General features: G+C 38.9%; 1 protein-coding gene across 2 annotated transcripts in view; it reads right to left on the bottom strand.

Annotated features, from left to right (window-relative positions):
• TANGO2 (transport and golgi organization 2 homolog) overlaps positions 1-24,470 on the bottom strand; it is a 34,422-nt gene extending 9,952 nt beyond the window's left edge. The window contains exons 1-5 of one of the 2 annotated variants that reach the window (XM_086623253.1): positions 24,448-24,470; positions 17,751-17,872; positions 11,226-11,314; positions 9,198-9,317; positions 8,079-8,193 (exon numbers count right to left, since the gene is read on the bottom strand). In XM_086623253.1, coding sequence (XP_086479379.1) covers positions 8,079-8,193; positions 9,198-9,317; positions 11,226-11,314; positions 17,751-17,806 — 380 coding nt within the window. In that variant the 5' untranslated portion in view covers positions 17,807-17,872; positions 24,448-24,470. The remainder of the gene's footprint in view (positions 1-8,078; positions 8,194-9,197; positions 9,318-11,225; positions 11,315-17,750; positions 17,873-24,447) is intronic. The other variant, XM_086623254.1, reaches the window with a different exon arrangement.
• Between the last annotated feature and the right edge of the window lie 1,260 nt (positions 24,471-25,730).

The raw sequence follows: 25,730 nt of genomic DNA, 5'->3' as shown, positions 1-25,730 counted from the left end.
TTATTAATTATAAAAGCCAGAAAAGGCAAGAGGAGGAATACAAAAAAACTCCACCACATAAAGCAAAAATAAAGCTGCCTCTCCTCTGTGCACTACTCTTCCTCCTCTCAAACACGTGAGATTTTTCTCGTACCTTAGAGAAAGATCTCCAAGTTTTTTGGCATAGTAAGTGACAGTAATTATAGCAGGTAGGATGTACATATTGTTGCTATTATTGTTAAAAATCATATGAGAAGCTCTCAGTTATTCAATTAACAGTAGATAAATTGTTAAAAGAAATGTGGCATTTTCTGACTTCTCCTCTAGTGGCTTAAAAGACATTTATTTTCCTTATTTTTTTTTTCCAACACTAAGATCCTTCTTCAATTTTACCTTATGCTGATCTCAAGACTCCTTACTGACCACCCAACTCTCCACAGACAATGCCCACATCAAAATAGTGACAACTAACATGCTCCAGTTTCAGCAGGGCACTGAATATTGATCACTCCTTTCCTGTTATGGCCCTAATTCTTACACACTGAAGATTTTCACTAGTCTGTTAGAGAGACTTAATTTCTTGACATGCAAATTTCTGTTCCACTACCACAGATTAACTTGTTTATGTGACCCATTTATGGAATCTGATAGAAGAGTTGTATTTTCTTAATCAGAGACAAAAAGGGATTTAAGAATATTTTTAAACACACTAAGGCAGAGAAATATAGTATTTTCAATGAATAGGAGAAAGTGCTATTGAAAAGTACATGAAGCAAAAAAATAAATTCTATAAGCAGCAACCTGAACTTCCCTTCTATTTCTTAAGACTCATTCAGGTACATTCTGAATTAAAAGTTATACAGAAAAAAAAAGGTATAGTTTGTTCATGAGCAGGTAAACACAGCAATCAAAACAACAGCTGTTTTCACCAGCCACCCGACATTTTCTTTGTTGAACATGCTTAAGTATTAGAAATAAATTACTGGAAGAGTAGGGAAAACCTCTAATGAAATATTCACCTATTATGCTGGTTCAGCAAGTGTTTTTGCCAGTATACTTGTCTGCAGCAATATTTATATGCAAAAAATGAGCAAAAGGTATATTTCTTGAAACTATTTTTACAGTCATGTCATATACAATGAGAAGGTTTTGACTCTTTTTCCTATTACTAGCTCCTTCAGTTAAATTACCAAGATATTTTGAATTTAAGCCAGATGCATCCTATTACAAATTTTCTAAAATTTCAAATAGAAGACTCCCACAAATTCTTCCCTTAACTGGATTCTGCCAGGTCTTCAAGGAGACGGGAAAAACTTTAGATGGCCAGAGAAGTTGAGCCGTACTTTACTTGGCTACAAATACTAAGCTATGTATCTGAGATGCCAGGGACCTTACAGGGGTGAAAAAAGGAATGGAGTTCAAAGGACGAACAGACCTCCTATAAGAAGATCTGGGTGTCTGAATTCAGTTATTCAAAAACTGAAACCTTTGAAACCAGGATGATGTTAATCATCTTGCTCAAAGCATGTTATGACCCTTGCAAAGCCCTACATAAACAAAATCTAGACCCAGGCTGAAAACTGAATGAAATTTATACTTGATGTTCTCAAGTCCTTGTTTATTAACATTAGGTCAGGACCAGCTGGTCATTTTAGCAATGTCAGGTCTTTCCTCTCCTCAGCATTCTTTACATTATCTTTAAGTCCAGCTAATGGTTAGCATAAAGTGATGCTAACATGTATGATGCATGTCTATCCCGGCTGGGGTTAGACACCTTCCTACAAGCCTGGTTTTGATCGGTACGTTTAGAGTTGGCACAGAGTCAGTACTAATACTAGAAAGAATTCCTTGGCAGCTAAAAAAGGAGAACATTGAGCTGAGCTGTCAGTAACAGACCAGTCTGACTTCTTGGCCCCAGTCACATGCTAGGATACATGAAGTCGTATAAAACAGTACACTGGCACCCTGCATTTTCCATTAACAGGGGCATAGAAAAATCAGTGTGCAGGTACAGTATTTTAGGTCACCTCAAGTTACTGGGTTGGTGTGTTTCATGGAGCAAACTATGTTGTATCCCGAAAGCAAGAAGTAGTACTTTGAATAAATATAATCCATAAATAAGAATTAATACAATACAGACAATGACTAAGCACAGGGAGAACAAATAAACCAAAAGTAAAAAAAAAAAACAGGAAAAAAGTGGCTGCTAATGGCCTATTTTAACATTAGCAATTGGGTCATTAAAAAAAATATTAAAACTACAGTAGCAATTATAAATATACTACAAGCATTTTATGTTTTAAGCAAATAAAGCAAAATCATTAAGGTCATTATAGGTTTTTTTTTCAGTTAAGACACCAGCAATTACACAAACTATTTTATTGGTGCATTGAATACTTTCTTTTCAAATTGTCAAACCTGTATCTGCTGTAGAAGGTCTATGAAGAAAAAAGATCAGAGCAATTATTACGATCCGAGTTTTAGATGGAAAGGTAGACAAATGGCCCAAGCAAGCCCTTGAACACAGGGGTGCAAGTCCTGTCACAAACACGACCACATGCTGAATAAGTAGGCACTACTGGCTGCCTTTAGTAATGGCCTTTTAAGTGAAAGAATATCATCTAGCACCAGTTCGGAGATTCTCACAACTGAGAAATTCAGTAACAAGGTTCCCTGGAGTTTAACAAAAAGATGGGAAATACATACAAACTGCAGGGTTAGTAATTCAGCACATCTGTGTCTTATTGTTTCTACATTCCGCATTGTCCCAGATGCGTGTTTCCTATTACACTTCCCACCACTGCGACACTGCTGCTGTCTTCTGTCAGAAGAAGACTGAAGCCTTCCAAGAGGCTTCCAAAACAGAGATACTTCCAAAATCTAGCTCAGTGTGCCAGGCAGCTACTCTTTCTTTTACCATTTGGCCCTGCCTGTTCTCTTCCCACTGTTTACAGATAGAACTGAGCATAAAGACAGATGCCAAGATGAAAAAAAATCACTGTAAGCCTGATCACACCAATAGCCTCAAAATCCTGGCCTGGACTCAGATTCCTCAGATTCTCTTCCCTCCCAGCTTTACAAGTATAGACACCAATTTCACAGGAGAAGTAATAAAGGCATAATTAAAGTGATGACAATAGGACCCAGTAGACACGTTTGTGTGGGGTTTTTTTTAATCCCAGACATAGCTGACAGCAGAAAGAGAAGAAACTAAAAGTACATAAAAATTATGCTCTTAGATACATCATTCTGTCAAAAAAAGTAAGCAACAATAAATATTCTACGAAATATTCTAGGCAGCATAAATCTCAGTAGTAATAGATGCTTCACAGCAACACAAAAACCATGCAGAGTTTGCCAGAATTGCTTCCTAATGCTGATGAAATATAAGCAATGGCCACCTGCACCCCTGCTCTGCTTCAGCTTCAAGGCAGCTCAAAGACATGTTCAACAAAAATATAAACAGAAAAGAAAATAAAAAAGTAATGAGGCACTAAAGCTCCACAGAGGGTGGTTAGCACCAAGAGATCTGTCCCCTGGACACTGAGCTCTGATCTTCTAACAGAGTGAGTATTTTACAAGCAAGGACAGTGGATTGTTTTATGAATAATGTGTGCACGTATTTTTTGTGCAAGGAGAAAAGATTAAATTGGCAGCTTGAAACACTGAACAGTAGTTTCAACTGAGTAGTATGGTTCACAGACTAATTTTCTCTTCTTCAATGTTCATTAGCTAATCAGAAAACTCTGAAGCTAAAAACAAACACCAAACCACCAACTACAAAGCCCAAACACTTTTGTACATACACCACATACCATCAAATAACATGGTGAAAAGAATACTGCCAGATACTCACAGCATACAAAGTCTGCTTTAAAGCACTGCTCTGATTTTGTTGTCAGTGTTTAAACATTTCTTTGGTGCTACCCTAACTTTTTGAGCAAGGCAGAAGCAGACACCAGAAGGAAGAGGCAAAATAAGAAGTTTTTTCAGAAGTATTTTTTTTTTTTTTACATTGGGCTGTCCATCTCATTGGACTTGCAAATGACTGAGGATCTATGCAGAAATATTTCAAAGGTGGTAGTATAGAACATGTTAGAGAAGTACCTAGACATCTCATTTTCATGAGAAAGTCACAAGGAGCAAGATGGATGTACTCTGCAGAAGGTGGTATTAGAACAGACAATACATGAGAAGAAATCTAAGTGAGCTTACAGAGCAATCATGACAACTTGCCCACCTACATTCTTTCCACACCACCAGTCTGACCCTATCTCACTTTTCACTGGAAAGGCTCCAAAGTCTAATCTCAGGAGAGCAATCAAATCCCTCCCATGTAGCCTCGGTCTTGATAACCATACTGAATGAGACAGCCCATGTTTCTAAAACCTGGTCACACTGTTCAGGGGTTTTAATCTCATGAGGCCCCACGCTATCAACAGTTCAGTTAACACTTCTCCCAAACACCTTTTCTTCAGTTTGCTTTTTTTACCTCATCAATGATGTTACTACATAGCTCATCAGCTGTAGACTTCCATATTAAAAGAAGAAAACAAATATGCACTCTCTATATATAAAGTATATAAAAATATATAAACATTTTTAAACATATAGGTTATATTATATATTTGTTTATCTATTTCCCACACACACACTCTCCAACTCCATTGTTTTGGAGATTTGCAATTGCAGCTGGAACTCAGTCCTATCCATCATCAATCAAGGATAAAACCTGTTACTAACGAAACTTCACTCTCCAGATCAGAACATGAAGAATTCATTCTAGCACATAATCTCTATTTTCAATACATCACCAAATTAGTCAATGCAGGTGATGGTATAGTTTACTACATTTCCCCTGGAGGGACTGAAAACTGCGTGTCACAGGGGAGAGCAGAAAAGCTTACATGAAAAGCATTTTTTTGCAGCTCCCTCCAGTTGACTTGCTTTGTAATGGACAATTCATCTATTCCTCATGGAGAATTCACTCCTATTACACAGGGATCTTATTGCACATAAACAATATGGGCTCTAACTGACAACTGTCAGAGATTCTAAACTTGCTGGGGGAGTGACGAGAAGCTGCCACTTTAGTTTGTCCTTCAGGTCAGTCTGTATTACGTACTTGGCAGTAGGAATGCAAGTGAGATGCTGCCACAACAGCCCTAAACACAAGTTTGAGATACTCATGAAAGTCTGAGCAACTGTTGGACACAAAGGCTTCCCAAAGTCAGAAATGCTGTCCCAGTAATCAACAAAAGCAGCTCACTATTATTTCAGATATTACCACAAAGGGAGAAAGAAGGAAAACTGCTCTGAATCTTAAGCAGACTTTTTCTTAGACACCAGTCCAGCCTCCAGTAACCTTGTTCCTCTCTACTCAGACCTACGATAGTTAAAATTCGAGGAGCAGCAACACTGTCTTCTTAGAAGCTAATTTTGCAGCCTTGCCAAGACTTCAAATAGACACTGTTTGCCATATGCCATACATTGAACATAAAAGTACATTTAGCATAATGGGATAAGTATTCATGACTCTCATACTCAGCAGATACAGTAACACTATAAACAGAAGAAATTAGAAAACTAAAAGTACCAAGTATTTTTTCCAATACAATATTATTATTAAAAAAAGAAATGAACAGTGCTTAAATTGCTCTGTGACATCTCATGATGTCAAACAGATTACACTAAAAGTGTCAAAACTCATGGATGTTTAAAATAAAAGTCACATAAAGCAACAGAAATAAATGAGATTTTACAACCTGTATGATGGTTTCCAGCTCTCATTTTCACATCATTGCACCTGTGTCATCTAGCAGACTGTCATCGTAATAATACAGAGAAGACAAAAATTTCTTTTCCTGAAATGTGTACCTGAAAACTCAAACGTTTTAAGTCTCTCCCTAAACATGCTGCCTACAGTCAGCAACATCATGTGCTCAGATATACTCCTCCCCAACGGTGCTTCATTTACACTTTCAATTTGAGTTTCCTCTCCATTTCACACCACTCTAACAGAGCCAATCACTAGTTGTTACACAACAGAAGAACATATTAAGAATAGTCTTCAATCTTTACTTTGAACAGTAACATGGCCTAACAAAATAGCATCAACTACAATAACATTTTCGATTTACATAGAAAAGTAGCTTCCATTTATATACTACACTTCTCTCGGGAGTACTTCTAATTTCCTAAAATGACAAGTTTACATATCTTATAGAAATTGCTCTGCATCATTAGCTTGCCAAGAACTTCATTTCATCAGAGTATCCAAGGCTAAGGGCATGTCAAAATGGAGCAGTTAATCAACACATACAGCTTTCAGAGTGATACTCAGCAAGGAATTATGACCTGCATCACCACGGAAAGACTATTCAATTGAGCATACAATTCCCTATCAGCCTAGCATGGAGGTATAAACAAACAAAAACAACACATGAATGATTGCCTTAAGAAATAATGTCTATTGAATCTACTTTAATATCACTATACTAGCAGTCATTATGACTATTCCATTTAGCTAATTAAGAGCAAAGAAACTCACTTACTGTTTGCTAGGTCACACCGTCAATATCACGTTTACTTGAAAACATAGTAAGACTTTCTTCTGTTATCTTTTCAGTTTTAGATAGCCTTCCAATTTATGAAAGCTACCCAGGCAGCAACATCCAGCAGAGAGCACAAAAAGTCAAATCCTCTGACCAGGGTAAAAATTAATTTAAGTAACAGAAAAACTTTGGCAAGTCTCTGATGGGATAGTGAAATTTGTAAAGTAGAGAGTAAAAATGACAGAAAAGCAGCAAACCCAGTAATTGCCTTATCTGCTTCTGGATTAAACTTCTGGAAATATAATCTATACCCTTATTCTAAGCAGGCACACCAAGAAGAAATACACCCCTGGTATCTTTGCAGTTGGCACGTGTCTGCCTCCCTGTATTCATCCTTTTAGACTTCTGTCACATATATGAGTTTCATTTCACTTTCCCATCATATCATAGGAAATCAAAAAACGAAAACTAACAGCCTGGCAGAATTTGATATAAAGGCTTTTCTTAAAAAGAAAAAAAAAAAGATGAAAAAACACTTGTAGGAAAGTAGGAAGGTGGGGAAGAAATGACTGATAAGTCTGAACCACCAGCCAAAGGTGGTCTAATACAGCAAGTGAAAAATGTCAACACAAGGCCAGTTAGCAATAGGATGCTAGATGTTACTTTCACTGAAAACTGTAAACACTATGACCTTCTGCTTTAAGTGTATGTGGTTTCCCAGAAGCATGCAGAAAAGCTGAGGGGAAGAAGACAACCTGACGGTGCAGGGCCTAAGATTAATGCCTCTGCAGATAGCGTGCCGAAGCAGTGGTGTGCTCTTTGCAATTCATACAGCTTCTGGTCATGAAGTACGCATCTAGCTGAGCGCCGATACACAGCCTGAAGATGACTGAGCCCTGGGTTTCCATTCTTCTGAATCAGGAAATTCATAATGCAAAGAAAGATCAGCATATGTACTTGCGTGCACACACGCGCGTGCAGTGGAAAGGACTGTGCCAACCATATTGACTATAATCAAGTACCCAAAGTTCCTTCTTCAGCTACAGAAACTTAAGAAGTTACGTGCTGCGTTTTTTTAATGTTTCAGCAAAGATTAATGATACAGCCACTCTGACAGGAATAATAGCTTGAAAGCTTTCTGCTGTTCTAATCCTGGCACAGCATGCTACCTCTCAGAGAAAAAAAATAAATTTTCTCAGAAAATATGGAGCCAAGGTTTTGTTTTCTCCAAAACACAAGCCACAGAGCCTTCAGGGTAAAGACTGAGTACGGCCTATTGGGGAAAGAGTTGCAAGAAGTTTTGCAGGAAGCAATGATTAGAATACAAGATGGCACTTCAATGTTTAAAAGATGAAAAAATAACAAAGGACATTACGACTAGAGTAACATTAGGACCTTAGATGCCAATTATCAAAAAAGAAGAGCTCTAGCTTTAGTTTGTGACAGGCTTCTGCATTGTTACACTTTGGTGCTAGAAGTATATGCATATCACTGCTACTGTCCCTCTCCCTTTGCCATTTGAACTGTTGTGTTTTGTAGACTTACTTCAAGTCAGCTGCTAATAAATTAAATCCATTGTAAAGATGTCCTTCTACTGAAACTTTCTTCAAGTACGAGTAGCTGTCCAGATCTGAAGTCAAGAAGTCTGTTACAAGAGCACCTGAGAAAGAGAAATACATAGAGCAACTTGTATGTGTGAACTCACTGTACTGACAGGCTTGGTAAAACAAACAGTAAGACACAAGATTCCTGTTACCAACAGGGTATAACAGTGGGGAAAACAAAACAACACACAAATGAAACAACTACCAGCCTTTAAAAGTCTTAGAGCATAATATCATGTTCACATTAAGAGCTTGACTTTTACTCTGAAGAACTCCGTCAAAAGCTCTCAGTTAAAATTTCTACAGAATTCATATTTACTAACTATTCTGTACTGGATGTGCCTTTCCCCTCCTCCCACCTTGCCAAACTCTTTCCTGTCTTGCTTCATTTCCCTGATATATGGCCCTAAAATGAATTACAAATGACATGGTTCATTTGTTTCTCTCTGTAACATGTTTTGCTGTTGCAATATATTCCCAATGCAGCACCATATAACAAGCAGACCTATTATTACTTTAAAAAAAAAACATACAGATGCACTCTTTTGGAATATTTTTTTTTCCTATTTTTTCTGCTCCTCTGATTTATCAATGTGTAGGGGAGAAGGGACTACAATAATCTTTTAGGCTAACCTCCAGCATAACCTCAGTTGCATTGTTTCCATGACCTAGGTCGTTGAACAAGAATATACACATTTAAAAAAGTCTCCCGCAATCTAAATCTAGCTCCATGCTCGTCTAGTTGTTCTCACTTAATTAGAATCACTGTCAAGAGAAGACAGCTGGTGCTGCATTTCTTGTCTGAATGTAACTTCAGGCTCTAGGCACTACATCTTCTTTTACTTTTGCCTCCTTGATTAGAATATCATCATCCAAGTCAAGTTCCCCACACAGGTACTCAAACTCAACAGTTCACTAATTCTGTCTACAGCACATAGCTATGGGATTTGTCGATAAAGTGGTGTTAAAAAACTTAATACTGTAATCATCACTATTTTACTGAGACACCATGGCTTGTTTGTCCACTTTCTTTTTTTTTTCTATTTCTACTCCTTCATACCTCTTCCTTTTGCATTTTTATCAATGTTTGGCTGCATATAGTTTGTCAGGGCTGCCATCTTGCCTTTCTTACTGATTCCCAGCCACGTCCCACCTTCTTTCCCTTCCTCCATATCCAGACCTAATGGAATAAGTAAGAGTTAGGCTATTACAGTAATTTAAAAAAAATCTCAAGCTTAAATCAGAATTACTTAATGCAAATCCTGAGTCTTGATCAGGCTGGATAAAATGCAGTAGGTACAAGATGTCTTTCTGGACATTTAAATGGTGAGACCATTTAACTTACCTTCCCTGCAATTTCCACTATCCAATATTCTCCAAGCTACTACAATAATAAGTGAGAGATAATGAGGAAAATTAAATTTAAATAAGCTTTGTCTATATGCTAAAATACATATAAAACTAAGTAGGCTCAGAATGCTTGTTAGCTCAAAAGCAAATCTCAGAAGATTAATGTTATTTGCACATTTAAATTCACAAATAACAAGAAAAATTTAAAGTAAGCCAGGTAACTGATAATAATCTTGGATTCTAGTAACAGTAATTTACATTGAGGAGGGGGACTCATGAAAGTGAAGCCCACAACCAAACGTTGTGAAGGAGAGTGTAAGTTAAAAACAAAACAAAACACCACTATCCATTTGTAAGGAGCTCAGCCAGCTTTTAATGGAAAAACAAAAACTAGTTGAATATAACACGTATACTGTTAGAAACCCTTTAACTCTGAATCATAAGTTATCGTAAGATAACTTTCACTAGAAAAATCAAAAGAACAGGTTTGCATACGTATTCAGAAACTCCCTTCTTCCTTCAGTATCCAAAACTTCAGTATGAAGTTTAGCCATATCACATCTTACACAATACTTTCACTCCTGTTCTCTACCTTAACAGAAAGGCACACAAAAGAAAAACATACAGCTTTGTTGACCAATGCCAAGTGAGTAATATAGAGCAATTCCTGTGTTCCAAAATTGCTGTAAGCGCAAAATATTTTTTCATTTTTAGGTCACACAAAGAATTAATTTGATTTATTTTGGTTCAGCTTGCTGCTTTCAGTTGAGATAACATTATTAACTCAAAGGCATATATTCATGGGATCTCCACAGATACACCCCATGGATGGAGAACATACCAGTTTCTCATGCCAAATACGGACAAAGCTGACAAAGGTATGAAAGACAAAAATCCAGGGCCCTTCAGTTTTCAGAATAGTTTTTTGTTTTAAACTCCTACATAGAAGGGGAGGCAGCATCCAGACCATGTATCACGAAACAGAAACATTAGCCAGAACTTCAGAAGACAGACAGTTGCAGTACAGTAGGAGTAATTTATCCTCACAGGCCTCCCTGCCGACGACAGCATCAAAGAGCATTTGTGAAGTCAAAATTTTGCATTCAAACAATACTTTGTTTTCCAGAGCTTTATTTCTGTTTTTAAGAAAAGGCAGAAGTATTGATTACACTGAAAAACGACTACAGATAGATTCCCTACAAAGGAGGGCCAGACAGCTGACTGTACTATCAGTTTTGCAAAATGCAGACACAAAAGCTAATAAACTGATGTATCAATAACTAAAATTATTCTGTAGCTTATAAATTATTAACCGATAAGAAATGAGAAAGTTTTCACTTTCTAGAGGTTTGATTTAATGATTTCAAGTCACTGCTACAGACAGTGAGTCTGTGAAATAACTAATTCCACCTATTTTAAGAAGCATTTAAGTGTATCTGACAAAGCTAAAGTAATTGTTTATGATGGACAAATTAATTTGATGTATTTCCACTGCGTTGCTCTGACTGACATCAGTTAAAGAACACAAAACTGGGAAAAAAGCCACAAGATATTAAATCACAAATAAGATAATAGCACAACTAATCTTTCAAACTTGCAACATGTTTTCCCCAGAAATACAGGGAAGAAACATTTCTTACTAGAAATGCAGCATCACCACTCCAGTAACAAAAAAATCCAGGTCATAATTCCCTTATAAATTGTACGAAACCCACTCAAACTAACAAGACATACATACCACTAAGAATCTCATTGCTGCTGTCCCAAAACTCTGCTGATTTGGATGGTCTGTGGTAAAATTCATCTCTATTAGCTGCTAGAATAAGCCTGTAGAACACAAGCAGAAAAAGATACTGTTACTTACAGACAGGAACTTCACAGCACAGGCAGGAACAGAACCCAATTCTTGCCACAGCATTAGCTCATTTTAAGTATGAAACCATCCTTTATGCTCCTATCTCACCTTTATCACTCAGTGTAAAAGTCAAACTACATCTGATAGCAGTCTTGGCTCTCATTGTCTTGAGACGTTCAGCAAGTCTATCTTGTTGCGTGAATGAGGCAGTTGTTATTTCCAAAGAAGAATACTTACAATGCAAGAGATGGAATTAAGATCACATAAGTAATCTTAAGGTTCCTCAGCATGTGAAGTTACAGCTTAAAGAAAATTTAACAGTAACCCACAGATTTATAGGTAACTTACCAAAAAGCATGAGAATATGTTTTTACTGGATCATTACTTAGGATCATGTAGTCACAGTATTTTTTAATCTAACTTTGACATCTAAAGCTCTATTTACATGGTTCAAAGATACAAGTCGGATGCTTTTGTCTGTAAGCGCCCAGAACAGAGATACATTTGTGATAGCCTCAAAGGTCCAGCCCCACTGAAATTCATTTGAAGGAACAGCAGCATGCTCAAGGAGGCAGAGAAGTAAAGGGAAAAGGCATGGGGCTTTGTAACAACCAAGAGGTATTTTGGTGTGGCTTCTCCCCTCTCTGCTTTTTGTTGTTTTGTGAGGGTTTTTTTTGCATGTGTAGTTGCTTGCATAATCTGAGTTCTACCAGAACAGTAGAACAAAATAATTGAATCATTAATGAGTCAGTCCTTGCAGCAGAGAAACTACAAGCAGCCCTGGAGGCTAGAAAATCAGGAGGTAGGAAGAAATTATGAAAAGTAACATGCAATTGAAAAATGCTGCTGGATGAAATCCATTATTTATATTCAGAAATAAACACATCACTCTACAAGACCAAGTGCTGTCCTGACAAAAAGCGTGCTGCAGCTCTTCACATGCCATCTAAAATTTGATAGTTTTAGAAAACAAACAGATATTAAAAACCACTAGACATATTAGCAAACAGCAGTGACAAAACTCTGCAAGCCAAGTCTGGTTCCCTCTGCTCCGTACTTCAATAATTATCATAAATGGCATCTGCAGGCTTGAAAGACCAAGTCAGCGTGATATTTAAGAAGTAGTGGACATACAAGATAAGTCTACCTCAAAAGTTCCAGGCTTGCAAGCAATGCAGATCAGTCAAATCCAATAATAGCACCAGTTCAAGCCTGCAGGCAAGATTTAAAGAGTCAGTACAGCCAGACAGCTTCAGAGCAATTTAGAACAGTCAGTTCTTGGCCTCTGAAAAGCAAAAACTGTTTCCCTGTCCATTTCATCCAGCAGAAGTTCTTAAAGCAAAGCAACTTGTTTGGTGTACTCCCTTACAGATCATACAATGTCCTACTGAATGTATGCTACAGTCACTTCATTAGCAGTACTGGAACACTAGAAAGAAAAGTGTAGGCTAATCTAACCATGTGCATCCATCTTTTGAAAGCGAGAAAGTTAACACTTTCTGTTACTCAAACGCAATGGAAGACAGCATCAGAAACTAAATTTAATGACTTACTGCAACATCAAATAGATGCAGATTATCTATAGATGAAAGCTTGAGTTACAAGTGTCACTGAGTTTCCATGCTGAGAATCAGCATCAGACACTGCCACTTTCAAATCTGTAGATGAGCTTTCATTTGATGCTGCTGCTCTTCTTTTTCAATCATTTTTTTGAATTTCAGATTTCACTGGTAGAACATCCTCACTTGAAGAGCAGATAATGGATTTGGCTGATACAAGTAAAGGGCAAAAGACAACTGTCAGGCTCGCCCTAGGCAAGCCCTATGCTGGAGACTCAGGGCAACAGGTGACTGCAGGCTCACTTGTGCACAACCCCACACCATGCTGTGATCCAACAGCTAGAGCTTCCAAGGCCTGCTCATATTATCCATTACATGACCTTCCTTTATTTCAATTGTGAGATTGTGATGTGTTTCCCATTCTTTCCAGCTATGTTGCTTAATATTTAATTTTAATGAAATAACACCTTTCAGAAACCTGCAGATTTTCTTGACCGGTTTCCTATAACCTCAGTATCTTCTTCACTGTCAGCTCCTCCTGCCAGCTACACGTCAACTACATTTACACAGCAGAAGCCAAGTTTGCTACTGTCAACTGAAGCTAGACCATACAATCTTCATTCTCATTAAGCCACAACACACGAGAATCAATTCAAATGAAACCTCATTACTTTACTCAGCATTCGATTGCACTGACATTTTCTGCAGGTTTCTGGACTTTCCTGCAAATTCATCTCTTCATTAACACAGTGTGTTTAAAACATGATCATGAGGTGCCAATTGCACGTTAGAAATGCTACAGATAAAGAACTATAATCAGCTACAGAGAAAATAAAAAAGGCTAACACTTCAATGGCATCCTTTCTCTAAGAAAGATGTTTAGTATTTTGCCCAACAAAGATACATCTGGTGGGAAGTACAGTGTATGTACATTTTTATCTTTTCAATGTCAAATAATCATAATATCATTCCTTTCAGACTTGCATTTCTCTTCTTCTAGCTGATTCTAGTCTTCAGTCTATAGGCTTTCAGCTGGTTTACCAAGTTTCTGTCATCTTGCTTGACTATCCTCCATTTACAGCATGCATAGTCCTTTTACAGATTTTTATTTAAATAAACATTTCTACTGTTAAAAAATAGTTTGGCTGAAGTTCATTTTTTATTTCCTGAAGCTCAATAATTCTTGACATGAAACCACAGTTTATTTGTTTATAGTCTCTAAAGGGGATCTACAAGAAAGCTGGAGAGGGGCTTTTTCCAAGGGCATGTAGTGATAGGACAAGGGGCAATGGCTTTAAACTGGAAGAGAGGAGATTTAGATTAGATCTAAGGAAGAAATCTTTCACTCTGAGGGTGGTGAGTTACTGGAACAGGCTGCCTAGAGAAGCTGTGGCTGCCCCATCCCTGGAAGGGTTCAAGCCCAGGCTGGATGAGGCTTTGAGCAACCTGGTCTAGTGGAGGGTTTCCCTGCCCATGGCAGGGGGGTTGGAACTAAATGATCTTGAAGGTCTCTTCTAACCCAAACCATTCTATGCTCACTTTTAGTATTTCATAGAATCAAAGTCTTTCTGGTGTGATGGAATATTCCCCATCTCAAGTTTAATACACAGACTCCTAAATTTAGCACAAGGCTAGCATACAGGATCACTATAATCAAAACGTCTTCATTTTGTCTTTTATGAAACAGAACCATACTGAAAAGGAGCAATATTAAGTGACCTTCATCTGTTAATAAATTGCAAAAAGCCTATTCAGCTAATTTTGTAGCTGAAATAATTCAACTGTATTAGGATTTACGTATTAAGATTTATTTTAATGTTGAGGCAGACAGATGAAAACATGAGAAATCATTCCATTAAAGCAATTTCCTACAGTGTAATTCAGTTCCATAAAAAGACACTGTGATTATAGCTTTGAAGCTTGAAACATGTATTTATTTGTGAGACGCACACAGTGTAGTTCAGAAAGATGTAAAAGGCAGCATGTTACCTTTGACAATAATAATGGACTACAGTAAAGTGTTTGTTACACTGCACTAAACTTTACTACATACAGCCCTGTAGAGAGAACACAAGGGGAAAAAGGGTACAACAGCAAGTTGCAAGGGTACAAGAAGACAGAGATTTATTGGTGTATCACAAAGGTGAACTGTAAGCTTTTTGCCTAATTAGGTACTCAGGAAAATTGGCCTATGTACTGCTCTAGAAAACAAAGTCTATCTGGATGGAAAATTCTCCTAAGTGTTATGGAGAATATGTTTTAGTTTGAAAAAGGTTATTGTCTACAAGAAAACGGCCAACGATATGCAGTTCATCTTTTCAACTTTTAATGCCTATTTTAGACATTTTCTTTTGGTTAGAGATGCAAAGTAGAAGATAGCAACAAAAGTAATTGTAGATGTCTGTTTTAACATGTACAGACAAATTAGTATGTCTGCAGCTACAGGAATCCCCTTTTGGTTGGGAAAACTATTCCAAGACCTCACCTTGAAATAAACAGAGCTATAGTGCAGTGTAACACACACGAGTTGTCAGGAAACACACTTAGCAAGAGACTGGCGTAGAGGTCTAACTTGGTCTACTGCCTATAACACTGTTCAGAGAATTAGGAGGGCTGGGTATCATTCCCAACTGATATCCAGATCTACGTCTTTCAGAAAGCTGGGGGAAAGGTGAAAAAACCTTAGGAACAATTTAAGAAGAAAGAACTTCAACATTCTTCCGAATAAAGAAAAACAAAAAGATACAGTTATGGTGTGTTAAGGAAAACCAGGGGACTAAAGTTATGTATCTGATGTTAAAATCTGACACCAAGAACACTATGGCCTGGCACTTATCATCAGAACAGATGGCTCAGAGTAATTTATCTCAGAGTTAGAGCTAGATGCTGCTTAACAAGAGGTACTGAGAAAGTTCAATACAATTCTAGAATTGGGGCCAAAACATCTCAGAAGTGTTTTCCTATTTTGACACTGGTAGCAAGTTGTTTTCTCTTATAAATCAATAATTTCAATCTTGATGCAATTATTTATAGCAAACAAACTACTGTAAGTTTTACTTTTAAATATTGATCATGGCAGAAAGTTCACTTGGCAAGCAACTACAGTTTACATCCAAAAGATTTTCCCAAGAGGCATTAAATTGATGAATCTGTCTTTTGCTAAATAGCAGCACAAAGAAAGTCAGACCAAATAAATGGATATATTAATTCAGCACCAGTCACATCATAAACAAAACCCCTTTTAGGCAGATTCCAGATGGAGAAAGGAAGGCACTCTATGGACAACTGAAGTTTTGGTTCTCGTTTCCTTTCTTTCTACGGAATGGCATCTGCTTCTCGACACAAGAGGACAGAAAAATGAGTCAATGAAAGACATAAGGATTCACGGAGCACACTGACTCTGATGGTTTCTGGACGAACACTAATACTTGTACCCCACAAAGTAATATAGAACCTACACAGGATGTATAAATACAGAAGGCAGTAGGACTCTCCAGTCTCCTCACTGGCCTGAGGTGCTATCTTTCTATCACATACTGAATGTACTTAAAGATACTGACGTTGGCTACGAACTCTTAAAATTAAGGGCTGTAATGAGAGAAAAAAATCATTACAGGAAGTTTAATGTTTGGGAAACTCTCTGTATGACATTAGCACATACAGTAAAACTTACCCAGAAATATGGATGCTTATTTTGTCTGATTGACAAAGTTGTCTATCAGCAGCTTTTGGCTAAACATGTCATACATATGATTAGTTTATTCCCTAAAATTTTAAATATTTTTTTATCTTAAGTACATAAAATTTTAACATGACTGTTACTTTATTAACTAAAATTTTAATTGCAAGCAGATTTGGGGGAAGGGGAAGGCTAGGACACTTAGTAGAAGTTCCTTATTCTCCAGTTCTCAGCACTACTTGTTTTACATTGATACAGGAGTATAATCAGTTTGAAAACAGCGAGATTTTATTTCCAGCATTTTCTGAAATGGACAAACAGCAACTGAAGTTCTTTAAGGACAGATTGTCCCAAAAGCAAACTGACAGGTGTAAATAACTGTGAGGATACCTTGACCTCATCTATCCATATTTTAAAAAACCAACTGCATCTATTCACAAGCTAGTTGGTTCTGCTAAAAACACAGTGGAAGAGCCAGTAGTGGTAGTCATGATATAACATGGAACAGAGCAGTAAACTGTGCAACGAATGAGAAGGTACCGTCCTTGGGGGAAACAGGACAAAAAGTTAACCAGAAGCTACATAAGCAGTTATATTTCAGTATTAGCACCTTTTGGATTCATAGTGTACTGTTCTCTTGGCTTACAAAACTCAACCAGCACATATTAACAGAGAAGAAATAATACACAGAGTAGTTAATAGTCGCAATACTTCTGCTCTAGTGACCATTACTTTCCAGGCTAAATTCAAGTTGTTGGTTTCAAACTGAATGGAAACCCTAAAGATATCTACTCTACTGAACGCAGGGTACAGCTACAGCTGTGATGTCCCAACAAACATGATTTGCCTTAGTTTAAATGATAAAGTAGAAGGCAGGACTCTCAAACTCTGGATTACAATATTTAAAGCTTTTATCCTATACCACATGATCGATGACCAGCGAAAGGTCCATGATTACAAAGCCTAAGTCTTCTGACATAGTCTAAAAACAAAGGGTTTCAAAAGGTTACAGTAAGTCCTCCAATGGGGAAAGTCATGAAGTTAAACATTACAAAAGCATAATTCAACATGTAATAGTGACTTGAGTTTGCAATTCAAACATTAGCTACAAAAAGAAATTGTATAAAAAAAATATACAAACAAGCCTGTTTTAACTGGAATCATCTTTACCTGTATGCATTTTTTGAAACTGGCCGGGGGTCAAACTTGAATAGAATGATGCACATTGAAGAACTGGTGTTTAAATCTTGCTTCTTCCACAAAGGCTCAGCGGAAGGTCATTCTGTAATGGCCTACAAAGTAAAAAAAGATTATTTGTTACATTGCAAATTATAAAAAAAGATAACCTTGCTTCCATGCTGAAGCTTAAAGATTGCAATGTTCTCACTAATAGCTCACAGTAAATCAACAGGACTTCCAAAAGAGATTTGTTTCAATGAATGGCTTACCACCAATATTCTTACGGTAGTTTCAGAGTTATGTTTGGCTAATTCAGGTTTTTAGGAAAGAAGCAAGCACCAAGAAAATACTGACAAGTCTAGAGTATTAGCAATACATGAAAAGACGACTATTATGTAATTTTCTGCTCATTACCCATAAAGTACCACTACTTTTTTCCCCCCACTGTCTTATAAAGAGAAAATGCTTCTGCTAGAATAAAGGAGGAAATAAGACAAACTGTTGCAGAAGCTAAGAAAACCCTGATCAAAGACACTCCCAAACCTGTAAATAAATATACTCTAGTGCAAGCTATTACTAAACTCCAGGAGAAAGTATTATTGTTTACCACTGGGGAAAAACATCAGGTACAAACAAAAACATACTAGACCAGCAAGTATATTTTGATTAATAGTTTCAAGCACTTGCGGTACGTTTAAAATTCTGACCATGCTCAGATTGCAAGACAAACGTGTATTCTATTTCAAAACCACATAAAAACTTTCAAATATTTTGTGTTGCCCCAGTGAAATTTTTCCTGGTAATAAAACTGCAGTCTGATCTTTACTTTTCGTGGCTGCCAAAACAATTATCAGAATGCTATCAACCAACCACACGTAACCATGTTTTACTGCTACTGAGAGCTTTTTCCACATAGGAATTTTCAAGGTAGGTGAAGAGAGGAAGGGGACGGGCAGAATTCAATACCACAACCCTAAGACCTTCTGAGCAAACCAGGGACTGAAGCAACTTCTTTACAAAAAGTAGGATTTTTAACCATACTTCCAGATGTCTAAAAAGTGTCTCTCTTGCTCTTTAATTTCCACATCATTTACCTTAAGAGATATCAGGAAATGGATGATCTTGAGTACATTTCATATTACCAGACGTAGATTTACAAGTGCAGCATTTATACAGATTTTTTTTAATTAACGACTTGCCAGTAGCTGCTGGCTTCTGTTAAGTCCCAGTTCAGCACTACAACTAGCCTGCTGTCACTGTCATGGCACAAGTTCAGTTTTGTAATCTCATACTCTGCAAAGAGACTCTTCTGTTGCAGGAAACGAAGCAACTCAAAAAGAGAGGTGCAACACTTCTGACAGGCGTGCCAAGGCACAAGAAAATTAGTGCAAGGGAGTGTGTGTCTATCTTTATCTCACGAAGTATTTTAAATTCTGTTCTGTGACAAACGGAATTCCTCTCCCAAGATGACTTCATAGTCTACTAGCTAAGTGCAGCAATAGCCTAGCTATCCAAACTATTTTCTGTTTAATAGGTTACACAATAAGGCATCAGAGAAAACAGAAATAAATAACACCATAGGATTTCTTCCCCTCTAACAAGGCAATCCCAAAATAACTGGTTTAGAAATTAATCATAAATTGAAGATGCAGACTTGAATTTTCCATAGCTGATTTACTAGCCAGGTGTTTAAGATCTCTAGCCAGCTTTATTTAGAAAATCTAATCAGTCTTGAGAAGATATTATCACCCTTCTCAGACTCCTATTGCTGAATTTTCAATAGACTGTGATCATACTGGACTTGTACAACTGAACTACCAGTTCTGGAAGACTCAGATCTTCTACATATAGATCTCGTTTGCTTCTCACAAAACTCAGGGTCTTGTATCCCAGCTACTTTATGTCACTAAGCATAAATAACACTGACCTGTTCATGCATTCCACTCCAACTCCTAAAAAAGACTGAAGCAAAATAAAATTACAGTCATGGTTCAAATCACTAGAGCAACAGACAGCTTATGAACTAGAGCACAGTGCCATTTCCAGATCATACAATTAAAACAGAACACAACTCTAGCTACTTTGCATTAGCCAGTGACTCGCGTGACATGTTGACGATGCCAAAAGGATCTGAATTAGTGATGGAAAAGTCTTTGCAAAAGGATCAGTAGCACAAGACTGATCCTAACCATGGCTCTGAGAATTCATGTTGCAAAATCTTCCTTGGAAGCCCACAAAAAAATGGACAGATTATGTTTGTTAAAATAAAAAGCAGATAATCTCCAAGGGCTTTGGTTTGTCTTTAAGAAGTGTACCAAAAAGCTATATAAAAAAATAAATCTAGATGGACTGATTCTTTGTCTGTTTGTTAAACAACTTGTTATAAAAAACGGACAGTGACTTACAATTCCGTTTAACAAGCTGTTCCATTGCAATCACAACCTTGCATGTCCTTCAGAAGGTAAAGGGCTACAGCTTCTACTATCACGGATATATTACTGGCTGCCCATCAGAAATGAACTTATGTCCATGAAACACATTAAATAAAATGCATTAACACAGTGGTTCACGGAGCAAGCAGTAAACTAGAATAATGCTGTACACGCTATTGTTCACTGGTCCCTACTTCACATCGACAGAAACATCATAGGAAGAGGTGAAAAGAGTGAAGCTCACTGTGAGCATCAAGACTGACATCTATAAATATTAAGCCACGACAACTATCTCAAAAACAACACTCATAGCTCAGAAGATTTCCCCTTCAAATGTGCAGTTGAGAGATACAGCACCAGTGTGAATATGGTGGGATGGTGGGCAATCCCTAACGGTTTTTTTCTGAGAAAGTGCAAAGAAGCGCACTTAGTGAAAGTAGAGATATAAAATACAATTTTAATGGGAACTGTCACTGACTACTCTTGTTGACTATGGAGATATGGCTCCCAGTATTCACTAGGTGTCCTGCCAGATGATTAAATGGAATACTCAATAAAAATCTGTTGACAATTAATCACTCATAAGACTACTATTTTAATAAACAGCTTTCAGGCACTATTAGCTGATTTATTGAGTTCTCTTCAAATAATCAATTCAGTCCAACTGCTTGTGCAAAGTTACTCCTCAACATCAGCCTTACCCAAAAACTGCCACTCAGAAAACAGCAGCAGAGTAAGTTTGTAACACACACCACAATTACGTAGACAGACAAATATTTTCAACACTTCCATGCCTTTCTAGAATCCATCTTCATTATTATTTGGTGCTAGTGATTTGACAGAAGTATCTTTCTGTCACCTGATAAACTCTGCTTGATGCTATGACAGTGTTTCAAGTTACATTTGTGCTTTTTGTAACTCCAATATCATATCAGTATTATTTATCTTGGGCTCCACCTGCCGGCCTTGAAATAAGCATAAGTGTTTATAGGTCCTAAATAAAAACAGTTCAACCTTTTTTGTTATTCAGACAGAAGTGTTTAAGCCAGCTAAAACAGAGCTACCCCTTAAAATAGCTGTGATACTTAACTGGCAAAGGAGGCAACCAATGTATACTGGTGCCTTCTTTGATCAACACTGACATTGCATTTGCAACACCTGTTGTGTTTTCATAGCCAGGGCTGGACATTAGCCTTACAATATGTTTTTATTTTAGACAATTAACAAAACATTAAGAGGAAAAAATACTGAAGAGAGGCTGTCATAGACGTGGTAAGTACACAAACATTTAACAAAAAAAAAATCTTCATACAGATGTCATTCTTTCGAGCTCATACTCACACAAGTGCCCCAAGGAGGGTGTGGCAACTATAGAGATGAGACGAGCAGATTGCGCAGAGCTGCCATTGCAAAGCAGATGTGCTCAATTTGTCTTCAGCTATAGTCTCCCCCACACCGAGGAGACAATGAAAAAGATTAGCTCAGCACTGGCTTCCACATTTGCAACTTTATCCTAAAGCAAGACCAAAGCTTGATCAAAAGCTGACTTTCTAGCTCCATTTCTGTGTCTTCAGAACCATCCTTAGAGATAAAGGAGGTGGCTTAGTTAAAGGAGAAGAAAAAAAAAATTCAAATAAAGACAAGCTAAGTTGTGGTACAACACATGCCTTTAGGTTTTCTTTTTTGAAGACAATACAGGCCAGAATATTAATATTGTGCAACATGACAAGGTCTGCAGAATGAGGGGATAAAAACCTTACTATAAGGTAGACACAGTGAAGACTTATTGCTCTCTGGAAAACAAGCGTTCATAAATCCAAATTTGATTATCCCTAGTCAATAAGACAACAGTTATCAAGGATTAAATGATAGCAACAATCTCTCATTTCTGTAATATGTTTCTAGTTTGCTGTTTGACTTATGCCTGATACACACAAACCAGCTTGACGCGAATTACAAACATCCTGTAATTAAGCGTTCTGCTCCAAATGGCACTGTTGATTTGGAAACAACATTGAAGTAACTCACATTCTTATCCTGTGCTACTGTACTCTGTTAGACAGCACAGGGTGTTGTTTTGCTTGTTTCAACGACCTGCTAAAAGCCTGAGTGGATACATGCCAGCATAAGGTAGCATTTAGAGGGACTATCAAGAGACCAGAACATGATAGATGGTGTATGTTTTTTTCATAGGATTCTACCATCATTTGGTTGATTAGAAGCAATCAGTTCACAATTTGGCATAAAACCACTTTACCCTTAAGAACTCCCAGTAGCAGTCTTTGAAAAATGAAGCCACTTGTTACGTATTTTGTTTTCACAAATGAAGCATCATAAATAACATCTGTCAGTCACTACAGCGATCTCAATTGCTTCTCAACTGATCCAAAACCGTTGTTTAGGTGCAGCCTAAGAGACAGCTAAAGATTATAAGTCACTGGATTCGGATAGTTTTATGTACCACAACAATAACTGGTGGTCAGCAGCCTAAAACTTTATTACTGCTTCTTTTGAATTTGCTCAAAGAAACCAAGCACGACACTCCTCAAATGCCCACAGAAGAATAAAATTGGATGCATTTTCTTTCAGTAGTGGAATGAGATTATGATTTTTTTTTAATGCTGCTCTTTAAAATCATGGAAAATAAGAGATGCTTGATTAATTTTAAAAAGTAATCTGCCTTTTTTTTTTCCACAGAAAAGTGTCTCATAGTTGCATTTTTTAAAGCATTTTACTGATTTGCTTTTTCACTTCCCTTGTGTAGCACATGCTTCTGTGTAGCAATACTAATCATTAAAGATAAAATGAGGTGGAACAGACAGATCCATAATCTGATGCCTTTCAGGTTGTTCCATATAGAGACAATTTGCAACTAACCTAGGGTTTGTAACACTACCAAGGTGAAGAGTCAGTCTTCAGTGAACAGACAGTAATGCAAAGTAGAACACTACTAAAATACAGAAAATGACGTGTAAGGCATATGCCATTCCCAAGCCTAATGAGCTAATTTTAATTTCAGCTGCTTAATTTTTCTGTTTGGCATCCTACTAGACTAAGTCCACTGTACAGCTCCTGAGAGAAACACAGGCCAGTAAACATCACCTTTCAGCACACCATGCTTTAAATACATTTGTAACGGACAGTAACACAGCCTTTCCCGTTTCTGAAAGGTGCTAGCTTCCCCTTTGCCACAGATCAGCAGACCCAGAGCCTTTCACTAGACTCCTTCCTCCTTTTAGGCAAAGACTGTTATTTTTAACTTTCACACTTCTTAGGTTTCCTTCAGTGAGAAACCAGCTACGAATCCTTTTTTGGGGCAAGAAAACCTATTTTCCATTTCTTATTCATAGAAAGTCTATGCTACAAGTAGTTGGAAGAATCATACATACTTGCCCTGTTCTTATGAATTTCCCTAGAGAACTTCCTCTATATCCTCCCAAAGAATACCAGTTTACATGGACCTTTGACCTGACCCAGTCTTATATTCTGAAGCTTAACTTCCAGTGACAGAAGGGCTGCAATCGTCACTCAGCTAAGCATGGTTTAGTTCTGACCTAACCTACAGTAACTCTGAGCTTACCACCTACCCTGAACAAACCTTAGAGGGCCCATGGGGTGACAGACATTGTACAAACTGCGGGGGGGGGGGGCTGTTTTCAACACCTACCAACTGAAACATCGGTAGTTTTCAGTGTCCTTCTGTGACTATTTCTTGACAAACTGCCACCAAAGGGCTACCATGTGCTAAAACGATTGCTTTACCCAGCTCTTGCACGCAGCACAAGGACCGCCTAGCCACCACCAGCACAGAAGTGAGGTGACATCACACAACCAAAGCAAGCCAAGCGTTGGCTGGCACTTTACAACCCTGCAGCAGTTGCTCTTGGATAAACTCAGGGCAAAAAGTTCCTCAAGCAAAAGGCGCCCAGAAGCAGCGTTCTCCTTCGCTCTGTGCGGGGAGTCAAGTCACCGCTGCCCGGCGGCACCGGTGCTCGGCCGGGAGGGGCCCGCCGGCCCCTGCAGCGCCCTCAGCGTCCCCGGCCCCCCAGCCCAGGGGCCCGTCCGCCCCAGCCAGCCTGCGCCGCGGCCTGGGGCCCCGCTCGTGACAGACGAAGCGACTCCAGGCTATTTCCGGGCCTGGCCGCCCACCCCGGCCCACCGAGCACGGCGCAGGAGCCGCCGGCCCGAGGCGGCTCCGCCAGGCCGGTGCGGGAAGAGGGGCGCGGGCCGCACGACCCGCCGCGGTCCGCACTCACCCAGCGCGCCGCGAGCACCGCCGCGTCCCGTCCCACCACCCCACTTCCGGGAGCGCTGCCAGTTCGACACAGCGCCCGCCCCTATAGGCTGCGAACGCCCCGCCCCGCCGAGCTATTGGCGGATGCGTCCCCCGCCTCTCCTCCTCGAGCTGCCATTGGCTGGCTCTCACGCAGGTGCCCGGTGGGCACCGCCCTCCCGTTGCCCGCCGCTGGCCCGGGCGCCGCGGGGCGCCGAGGGGGGCGCGGCCTGCGCTCCCGCCCGGCGTGAGGCGCGCCCGGGTCTGGGGCGTGTCGAGGGGCCGCGGTACTGGGTGCGAGAGGCACGGCACCCTCCGCACAGCCCTGTACCTGCCTCCGCCATAGCGGGGTGGAGAAGTTGCCTCTGGTATCCCGTAACGTACAGTCTGCTTCTCGCCTGTTTCCAGCACGTTTTGTTTCCAGGTTTGGAATAACAACATGAAATCCCGATCTGAGCTTCAGAGGCTCATACCTCTGAGGACTGACGCACCCAGGACCGGGTTATCGAGAACCTCAGTGAGTTCGGATGCAGCCGCTTCCCCATTTCTAGAATAAGGTCACGGTGAGGTGCCAGTTGGCATGGCTGCTGTCAGGAGAGACCGCTGCCAGAAAGGCTCCGAAGTCACCGGGCCCTGAGCTTGCAGTGTGAGCGCAGGGCAGGGCAGCCTTCCTGAAGAGTGAGGAAAACACAGGTAACAACGTCAGATGTGCTTTCAGTTATTAAGCACAGTGTGATTGGAACTGATAATTAAACATTGAGTAATTGTACTTTGATCTGCAGATTTAGGCTGGGATTGGATCTGCGCCACCTTTTTGTCCTTTCGTACCGAAATATTAACTTACTTGTGGGTTTTTCAAACAAGATTTCAAACTTCTGACTTTTTTCACAGGTGGCAATACAGAGTTTCAACAGAGCCTGTAAATTAAAAATGTTTTATGGTGAAGCCTCTAAGGGAAGACCAGAAAAGCCTTGACTGCTCTTCTAAGTTCTAACACTGATAAACACATTGCACACAAGATGTGGAACACCAATGGAAAGAACTCCTAGGGGTACATGAGTGTGTAACGTGGTTTGCGACGCAAAACCTTTCATCCTGGATGCAGAAAACCTCAAGTCAACTGTTAGCTTTACCACTGTCTGTCACATGTCATAGACCAAGTAATACTTTCTTTCTCTGTTGTTAACAATGGGATGATAGCAATGACCTTTGCAAGGTCTTTTGAGATCTACCGATGAAAATTGCTGGGTGAGTATATTATCATTA

Source organism: Tauraco erythrolophus, chromosome 19 (genome assembly GCF_009769465.1).
Source record: "Tauraco erythrolophus isolate bTauEry1 chromosome 19, bTauEry1.pri, whole genome shotgun sequence".
NCBI classification, from domain to species: Eukaryota; Metazoa; Chordata; class Aves; order Musophagiformes; family Musophagidae; genus Tauraco; species Tauraco erythrolophus.
Note: the sequence above shows the minus strand (reverse complement) of the source record. Positions and strands in the feature narration are given on the sequence as shown.